Raw genomic sequence first — 10275 nt, forward strand, 5'->3', positions numbered from 1 at the left:
CTCCTGCATTGAGCATCTGCCCCCTGGTGGTCAGTGTGTGTCATAGTGACTAGTCATTCCCAGTTGTTCTACTGTTAGGGTCAGTTTGCATATTACCCTTTTACTACATAGGATAGAGGCCTGGTGCCTGGGTGGGGGCCGGCTGGTTTGCTTTGAATGGTGTCCTGGGTCAGGGTGGGGGTCCCTCTTGGGTGCCTCGCCAGCCTGGTTGAGGGGCTGATGGCTATTTGCAGGCTGGTCACACCCCCTTCAGGGTGGGGGGTCCACTGGGGTACCTGGCCAGTCTGGGTGAGGGCTGAGGGCCGTTTTCAGCCTGGCCAAGCCTCCCGGCGATGGAAGCTCCCAGCCTCTCCTTTTTTTCTTTTTTTTATTCTGAGATTTATTTACCTTCTATAATTGAAACTTTGTAGCCTTGAGAGGAGCTCAGAGCCGGCTAGGGTGGGCAGGAGGGAAGCGTCCTGCTCGCTCCAGCTCCATGGCCACGGCCAGTGAAAGCAGGTATCTGAGGCTTATTTATCTTCTATAATTGAAACTTTGTTGTTTTGAGTGGAGCTCAGAGCTGGCCACGGCAGGCGGGAAGCTTGGCTTTCACCATCATTGGGGCAACCAAGCCTCCTGCTTGCTCCAGCTCCGTGGCTGCTGGCCACCATCTTGTTTGAGTTAATATGCATATAGTCGCTCCAACTGGCTGGTGGGAGTGCCTTAAGGCATAGCGAAGGTATGGTCAATTTGCATATTTGTCTTTTATTAGTGTAGATTATTAGGTACACAAATAATTAATGTCACTAAATGATTACTAATCTGAAATAATCAGACATCTAATATAATATTTAGTAAGCTAGAAATATTAGCTTATAATATAGAATAGAGAAAGTAATTGTGAGGAAATAAAAGATAATTGATATTTTAAGCCTGGGTGAATAATAAACATTGTTAACAAAAATAAGGGTTTAAAGAGGATCTACTTATGAGGGAAGATAGTATTAGGCAGACATGAGTAGAGCAAGGATGATGGGCCAGGTACAGAAACTCACCAGGGCAGAAAGCCCAGATGCCTAGCAAGGGGCAAAACTGGGAAAAAAAGAACCTTGTCCCCATGGTAACCTATACTCCTTTAGCATATCACCAGGTATGCAGTTTAGAACCCCTGACCTTTTCCTCCCTAAAGATAACATCTAGGCCTCAGTTACATTTCATCTCCAGGTCCAGAAAAGCAGCAAACAAGACAAGTGGTGCTGCCATGGCTGTCCCTGTACTGGTTACATTGACTAATGATCCCCTGCCCTGGCACCGACCAATCAGTGGAGACCACAACCCAGAAAGAGCACACCTGGAAAACTGATGAATATTCTATGGAGATACTCCCCTGAGACCTCCCCTAAGATTTCCTCCTGCAAGAGAGAGAGATAAATTGGCTCAAGACAAATGACCCAGCATGTACTCTCCCTCCCAGGAGCATGCCCTTACCATTCCTGTTCTCCTTACTTTCCCCCTCAGGAACATATTCCCTAACCTAAGGGATCCCATGAGACTTGACACCAGGAGAGCAATGGGCAGAGGCAACTCATCTAGAGTTAACCCCCTGAACCTGTGTCCAAGGCCCCTTCCCTCTGACTTCTCAGTGAGCCAAAGCAGCCCAGCCTAGGCTTTCCTGTTGCTTCTCTCATGCCCTTCCTTGTTTCACTGTCCTAGGTATATTTTTGCTGCCATTATGGAACCAATACCCTTTTGACTCAGTGCTATGTAGTCCTTCCCTTTGGTTATCCCCATCTCCCATCCCCTTTTCCTGAAATAAATTCAATTTTTCTTTATTCACCATCTGAGATAGCTATTTAGCCTGCCCATGTATCACCAACTTCAATCTTTCAGATAGGATTAGCTAGAAAAAAATGGAGACAAAGATATACTAAATCATGTCCTTCTATCATGTGAGGATGCAGCAAGAAGATGGCAGTCGGCAGATACCAAATCTGCCAGTGTTTTGATCTTGAACTTTCCAGCCTTCAGAACTGTGAGAAATAAATATTTGTTGTTTCAGCCACCCAATCTATAGTATTTTTTTAAATCCTCACAGAAGGACATGCTTAAATAGAGGAAGGGAGACAGAAAGAGATAAACATTGATCAGTTGCCTTCCTCACGCACCCCAACTGGGGATCAAACCACAGCCCCGGTATATGCCCTTATCAGGAATTGAACCGGTAACCTTTTAGTGCACAGGATGATGCTCAACCAACTGAGCCACTCCACCAGACAGTGCTATGTTTGTTATAGTGGCCTGCAGAAACTACTGTAATGTCCCTCTGTCTTTGTCATACCTGCACAAGCTCAAGGTTATAAATGACCCACTCATAGTGGGAAACCAAAACCTGGCCACAGAACAATGGAAAACTGGCAGGTGGCCTTAAGAAAGAAGATCTACTAAATCATGAACCAAAAACTAAAAAATCATGGTTATATATCTAAAAGAAGCATTTTCTTTGAAAAGCAGAGTAGAAGGCTTCTTTGAGTACTTGCCACTAAACATGTTAGTTGTTTAATCCTTTTATCAATATGCTCAAAACATTAAATCTAATTCCATCATACCATTATTCTATTTTAGTGTTTACAGTCAATTATAGATATATTCATATATATAGTCAAATTCTATGATATATATAGTATAGTTAAATAAATGAAACCTACCTTGCTGAGCTGTAGATCATATTTGTTTGAAAAACCACTATAAAAAAGGTTTTGTCAAAATTAAGAAAGCAATTAAATATCAGTAGAATGTTTTCCATAAAAGGCATTCTATATAAGGTAGAACATATTTGAGTCACTAAGTCCACATCCATATGTTTCTAAATCACTGTGATGTGATAGCACTCGTACCCTATTTTCGCACCTTCACTCACAGTATATAGCAACAATAATATTTAATTCTAAGCTGAATCATTTATGTAGCAGGAGGTGCCAAGCAATTTAAATTGAATGTTCTGCCATGAAAATAATAATTTTCATTCCTTACAATAAGAGTGGAATGAATTTAAATATGAATTAACCAACTGGCAGCCTATAAAAATACATTTTGTAATAAGAAAAGAACTAACCTTCAGAAAGATTATAAACAAGGAATACATATTTACTATATAAAAGTAAATCATTTCAGCTTATTTAAATTTCATTTTTGTTTTTTTTATTTTTAATTTAAGTTCTTTATTGTTTAATGTATTACATAAATCTCCTTTTTCCACCATTGACCTCTCCCTGGCATTCCCCAAACCCTAGCACATGCCCTCACCTCCCCTCCCCATCTGTGTCCATTGGTTATGCTCATATGCATGCATATTAAGTCCTTTGGTTGATCTCTTAATTAAGCAATATATTTAAATATGCTTCATTTTACTCATCACTAGACTCAATGAAAAATTTCTATAATGTCTATATCTTAAAGATTTCTAAAATGATATGCTGCATCAATTTGGTATTTTTAATATTTTATAAAATGTAATCAGATACTACAATGTCTAATTTCAAATTTAGTTTTAATTTAAACAGTTACTATTTTTAAAAGTAAATAAGTTACTATGTGTTCTCTCCTAGAAAGTTACATTACTTTAACTTGTTGAAAACTAACCTTAAAACAGTGTAAAACAATTTAGTTGTATCTGTCAGAAAGATATTCATTTCTAAAACTTAGGAACATACCTGTTAATGAAAGACTCCTTTAATTTTCTTGCAGACCGTATAGCATCATTTGGTTTGTATCTCTTATTAATTTGGCTTATCAAGGATTCTGCTGCATCAGCAAGTATTTTCCCTTTTGACTTTTCTCTCTGAAACAATTCATAAGTTACTTAAAAACTCTGTAAGTTAACCTTCAAATGAAAATAAAGGCTGAAAAAAATTAAGAAAAATATGGCTCTATGTATAGCCACAAAGAGAAATAAAGGGAGCCAGAGGTGACTTGGTAGCTTGGGCTTTGTTGAGCATGAAAACAAGCCAGGGTCAGTCCTTTCCCATATAGAAAGAACTATGGAGAGTGCTCTGTAGATATTGCTTTTTAAAAGTTTCTATCCATAGAAAAAAAACTCATATAAAAAACTAAAGGAAACTAAAAACTGGTTCTTTGTAAAGATCAATAAAGTTGGAAAGCCTCTAGTAAGGTTAAGAAAATAAGAAAGATGTAAAAGACAGATATTATTAATACCAAAAGAGGCTATCACTACTGATTACATGGACATTAAAAGGATAATAAAGAAATACTATAGACAACTCTATGCCCACAAATTTGATAACCTAGATTAAATGGACCATTTCCTTGAAATTCTATAAAAACTCATAGAAGAATTACCTGACTAGGCCTGTATCTATTAAATCAATAGTTAATACCTTCCAAAAAAGAAAGCACCAGGCCCAGGTGGGTTTATTGGTGAGTTCTATAAAACATTTAAGAAGTACAACAATTTTCTACAATCTTCCAGGAGACAGAAGCATAGGGAATACTTCCTAACTCACTTTATGAAGATTCTAGAGGCCCAGTGCATGAAAATTCATGCACTAGAGGGGGTATCCCTCACCCCGGTCTGTCCACTCAGGGGTGGGAGGCGACCCAGCGATCAGGGGAAGGCGAGGCCCCCATCACACTTCTGCTGCTGCCACTGCCAGCAGTGCAAGCCTTGGCCGGTCCTGGTTACTTGAGCCTTGGGTGGCCCTGGGTGGCTGGGGGGCTGAGGGGACTGAGGGGCTCTGGAGGCAGGCCCGTGGGGTGGGCCCAACCTTGCCGCATGCCTGCCACCCCGGTGGGACTAAGGGAGTGGGCGCCTCCATCTTTGAGGGCGGGGCAGTGAGTTAGCATATTCCCTCCTATTGGCTGTGGGCGCCACCATCTTTACGATGATGTGAAGGTCAATTAGCATATTCCCTCTTTATTAGATAGGATTATCAGCTCATGAACACAGATGCAAAAATCCTGAATAAAATATTAACAATCAAATCCAAAAATGTATAAAAAGAATTGTCTACCATAGCCAAGTGGAATTTATTTCAGGTAAGCAAGGCTGATTCAACTTTTGAAAATGAATTAATGTAATCCATAATATTAATAGGCTAAAGAAGAAAATCATTATCACATCAATAGATGCACAAAAAACATTTGACTAAATCCAATATCAATTCATAACTCTTAGAAAACCAGGAATACAGGGAACATCTTCTACTTCATAAAGTTCAGCTATAAAAAGAAAATACAGCAAACATCATACTTAATGGAAACTAGATGTTTTTCCACTAAGATCAGAAATAAGAAAAGGATGTCTGCTCTCACACTCCTATCAACATCATACTGGAAGTCCTATCTAAGGCAACAGACAAGTAAAGGATATACATAGTAAAAAGATAGGGAAGAAAGAAATAAAACTGTTTTTGTCTATGTAGAAAAATCTCAATCAACAAAAATATTTCTGGAACTAAAAAGCAATTATAGAAATGGTGAAAGGGCCGAAACCGGTAATTGGCTAAGCTAATCGCTTTCTTATACATCAGTAACTAACAATTGAAATATGAAATTATATTCCATTTACATTACCACCCCCAAAATGGAATCAAGAATAAATATGACAAACATATACACAAGATCCATGTGAGGAAAAATACATGACTCTGATGAAAAATAAAAAAAAACATCAAAATAAATGGAAAGGCTCAATATTGTCAAGAGATGAGTTCTTTCCAATTTGATTTATAGATTCAATGTAATCCCAATCAAAATCTCAGACTGTTATTTTTTGGTTATCAACAATATGATTCTCAAGTTTACATGGAGAAGCAAGAGATCCAGAATAGCCAACACAATGCTGAAGGAGAAGAACAAAGTTGGAGAACTGACAGTACTCTACTTTTAAGGCATAATGATAGAGTTATCAGTATAGTGTAGTATTGGTGAAAGAATAAACAAAGAGAATGAAAGAAAACAGAGAGCCCAGATATAGGTCTCAAAGTATGGTACAAAATACCTAAAACTGTCCTAGAGATGTTCTACAGATGATTCATCTGAAGAAAGTGGGGCAGCCAATAGGGATGAGCAACAGTTATAGAAGAAGATAGTATCTTCCACCCCACTTACATCCTTTCTTGAAAAACCTTGTAAAACATTAATGCAATAATGCAAGAAATACTTCAGATGCTACTATGTGCAAAGTATAAATGTTGAATGAAAGTCTTTACACTTATAAAGTGAAAAATATCACAAAACACAACCATTTATTTAAGAAGAAAGGTAAGCACCATTTGAGAGGCAAAGGCACACAGTTCTATATGTATGTTCAAAAGAATCTAAGGGACAGAGTGGGAGACCCAATAAGAGGAAACAAGGCAGAAACTAATATTAATATCAAATGGCAACTGTAATTGAAAAGTAAAAGTATATGTTAATAAAATGAATTTATCCTGTAAACTTTACAAATGTATTATAGAAATTGTAATATAACTAGAAAATGAAAAATTACATATGTGGCTCACAGACACACAAAAAGGAGCCAAAACCGGGTTCATTCATGCAATTCCTATGTACATTCCTATGGCACCCACAGGCATGTGATTTATCAGAGCCAGGATTAGGGAGAGATGCAGGAATTCAAGATGCACTTGCTTTGAGTTTGTATTAAAGAACAAGGTATTTACAAATGTTAAATTTACAGTAATCAAACAAGCTTCTTTCTCTTATGTTATTAAGTAGGCATGTTATGGGTAAGCAGAAATAAAACACACTGAATGCTCACCATTTTTTTTTGTTTCAAATCCAAGGAATTAAGTTCAGATGTTAATCTTTTCCTTGATTTCCTAAGACTCCTTGCATTTTTACTAGGAGAGGGGCTTTTATCACAAATAGCAGTATTCACATCTTTTGACAATATGTATTTTTTCCTATAGATGAGAGATTCTTCAACTGTTTTATTTAGGAGAACTGATTTAAAAGTAGTTTCAGATTCAATATGCCAATCACTCTGCTTGGTATTTTCAATATTTTTCTGCTTTGAACATTGATTTAGTTGTTGATTGGTTCTTCTGCAAACATCTACTTCTCCTTTATCTATTTTGTTACGCTGCGTTACTTCTTTCTTATATTCCACCTTTCCTGTTTCTTCAGAATTATCATCAGATACTGAAGAGGATGATTTTTGTTTAGTAAAATTTTTGTTGATAGAAATATCTAGTGGGAAAAAGAGAAATTAATCCTTATCTATCTATATAAAACCCTAATATGCAAATCGACCCAATGGCAGACCAACCGGTGGAACGACTGGTTGCTATGACATGCACTGACCACCAGGAGGCAGACGCTCACTGCAGGAGCTGCCCCCAACCCGAAGGCCCTGACAGATGCTTGTGGGGGTAGGAGGACTGGCAAGCAGGCGGTGGCAGGCCAGCCAAGGCAGGTGTTAGTGGGGGCCCCCTGATCGTCCTGCTAGTCATCCCATAGACACCAGTCACCCCACAGAGAGAAGCAATTGGCAGTGGTGGGGCCAGCAAGCGGGCAGCGCCAGGCCAAGGTGGGTGCCCCAATCACCCCGCCGGTTGCCCCACAGATCGGCCCTGGTCACTGGCCAGGCCTAGGGACCCTACCTGTGCACTAATTTCATGTACCAGGCCTCAAGTTAAATTAATAAACTGATAATGTATAACCTTCATTAAAATCAAAGATATTTGTCAGACATTTCAAGAAATGAATATTCCCCTGAACTACTATTATATACAGAAAAAACTATAGTTGACCCTTGAACAACACAGGGTTAGGGGTATCAACCCCTACACAGCCAAAAATCTATGTATAACTTTTGACTCACAAAACTAAATAACCAGAGCCTTAATAATAACAGTTAATTAATATATATTTTATGTGAAATGTGTATTATATACTAGAGGCCCAGTGCACGAAATTTGTGCAGGGGGGGGGAGGGTGTCCCTCAGCCTGGCCTGCACTCTCTCAAATCTGGGACTCCTTGGGGGATGTCTGACTGCCAGTTTAGGCCTGATCCCCGGGACTGGGCCTAAGCCGACAGTCATAGACATCCCTCTCGCAACCCGGGACCGCTGGCATCTAACCGCTCACCTGCCTGCTTGCCTGATCACCCCTAATCACTCTGCCTTCCTGCCTGATTCCCATAACTGCTCCCCTGCCTGCCTGATCGCCCCTAATCACCTCTTCCTGCCTGCCAGATCATCCCTAACCACCTCTGCCTGCCTGCCTTATTGCCCTAACTGATCTCCCTACCGACCTGATCCCTCTAACTGCTCCCCCATGCTGACCTGATCACAGTAACTGCTTTCCCCTGCTGGCCTGATCCCCCTAACTGCTCTCCCCTGCTGGCCTGATCACGTAACTGCTCTCCCATGCCGACCTGATCGCCGTAACTGCTCTCCCCTGCTGGCCCGATCTCCCTAACTGCTCTCCCCCTGCCAGCCTGATCACCCCTAACGGCTTCTGTCTCGGCCCCGCCACAGTGGCTTTTTCTGGAAGGATGTCTGGAAGTCATCCAGAAGATGTCTAGTCTAATTAGCATATTATCCTTTTATTAGTATAGATTCTTTTCTCTAGTAAACTAGAGGAAAAAATATTAAGAAAACCACGAGAAAGAAAATACATTTACAAAATTTATTGAAAAAAATCTCCATATAAATGGATGGACCAATGCAATTCAAACCTGTGCTGTTAACACATTGCGTACCGCATAGAAATCTCTAAGACATACGCCAGGGACCACACGTTTTTGGGCAAACTGCATGTTATTTAAATCACCATAATGCACTTTAGGTGTTGTTTTTCAATAATTATAATATTTTTATTTACAAAAACAATTAAACAATTAAACAATTAAAGTTCCTAGTACTTTTTTAACGTATGGTACTGTGTAAAACATTTTCCTCTATGAAGAAGGACCAAACAAAATTTACATAAGTATCTAGATTTGCTCCTTTTCCATGGGTGTGAAAAACGAGAACACTCGTGAGAGGTCCTTAACAGATGGCGTGCAAAACATGAGAAAACTCCTGAGAGGTACGAAATGTGTTAAGAGTCAACTGTAGCTGGACTGGTATGGCTCGGTGGTTGAGCGATGACCTATGAACCATGAGGTCACCGGTTTGATTCTGGGTCAGAGTCAGGGCACATGCCTGTATTTCAGACTTGATCTCCAGTGGGGGACATACAGGAGGCAACTGCTCAATGATTCTCTCTCATCATTGATGTTTCTATCTCTCCCCCCCTCTCTCTTCCTCTCTGAATCAATAAAAATTTTTTTTTATAGAATCAACTGTATATGTTTCACCTTGAATAAATGTGTCTCCTTGTGAAGCACTTGATCTTTCATTACTACACAGTGTAATATTTGTTACAGGCATCCAACATGTCCATTTAGAAGAAATTTTATTTCCATGAATGTTGTATGAAACACCAGGTAACCTGGAAAATAAATTCACTTGCTTAATATATCATAAAACATTAGCTATAATTCTGACATAAGACTTTGTTTTTTTTTTAAATGTAGTCAATGTTTATTGATAGCAATTTTTACTAGTCCAGTATGAAAATGTTTTAGTAAGTCATTATAGAAGTTAAAATTTACCATATAATTAATCAAATTAGAGATTAAAAAGTTCCATTATTGCCAAACCGGTTTGGCTCAGTGGATAGAGCGTCGGCCTGCGGACTGGAGGGTCCCAGGTTCGATTCCGGTCAAGGGCATGTGCCTTGGTTGCAGGCACATCCCCAGTGGGGGGTGTGCAGGAGGCAGCTGGTCGATGTTTCTCTCTCATCGATGTTTCTAACTATCTGTCCCTCTCCCTTCCTCTCTGTAAAGAATCAATAGAATATATTTAAAAAAAAAACGTTCCATTATTGCTACTATATTTATATCTACCTAAATATAACTCACATAATTTACATGTCCACTGTATATTTAAAGTAGGTTACATTTGTATACATTCATACTTTATTCTTTTTAAAATCTCATTCATCTGAACCTCTCAATTTAAAAGTAGTTATGTTGGTACAAATGGATAAAACAGACTATTCCCCATTGTGCTATCATAATACTTGAGAGATGATTAATGCTATAAACAATCCTATCTAATAATAGAGAAACATGGTAATTAACCATAACTTCGCTACCCTTCCCATTGGCTAATCAGTGAGATATGCAAATTAACCGCCAACCAAGATGGCAGCCGGCAGCCAGGCAGCTGAAGTGAACAGGAGGCTTGCTTGCTCCAGTGATGGAGGAAGCCAAGGTTCCCT

At 39.2% G+C, this 10275-nt stretch overlaps 1 protein-coding gene across 1 annotated transcript in view; it reads right to left on the reverse strand.

Moving 5' to 3' along the window:
- Window positions 1–10275, reverse strand: part of SYCP2 (synaptonemal complex protein 2) — a 96068-nt gene that overhangs the window by 31764 nt on the left and 54029 nt on the right. Inside the window, 4 exon segments of the mRNA XM_006767251.1 lie at window positions 2685–2721; window positions 3690–3817; window positions 6761–7191; window positions 9308–9441. Coding sequence (XP_006767314.1) covers window positions 2685–2721; window positions 3690–3817; window positions 6761–7191; window positions 9308–9441 — 730 coding nt within the window.

The sequence above is a fragment of the Myotis davidii genome, unplaced genomic scaffold (genome assembly GCF_000327345.1).
Source record: "Myotis davidii unplaced genomic scaffold, ASM32734v1 scaffold262, whole genome shotgun sequence".
Lineage (NCBI taxonomy): Eukaryota > Metazoa > Chordata > Mammalia > Chiroptera > Vespertilionidae > Myotis > Myotis davidii.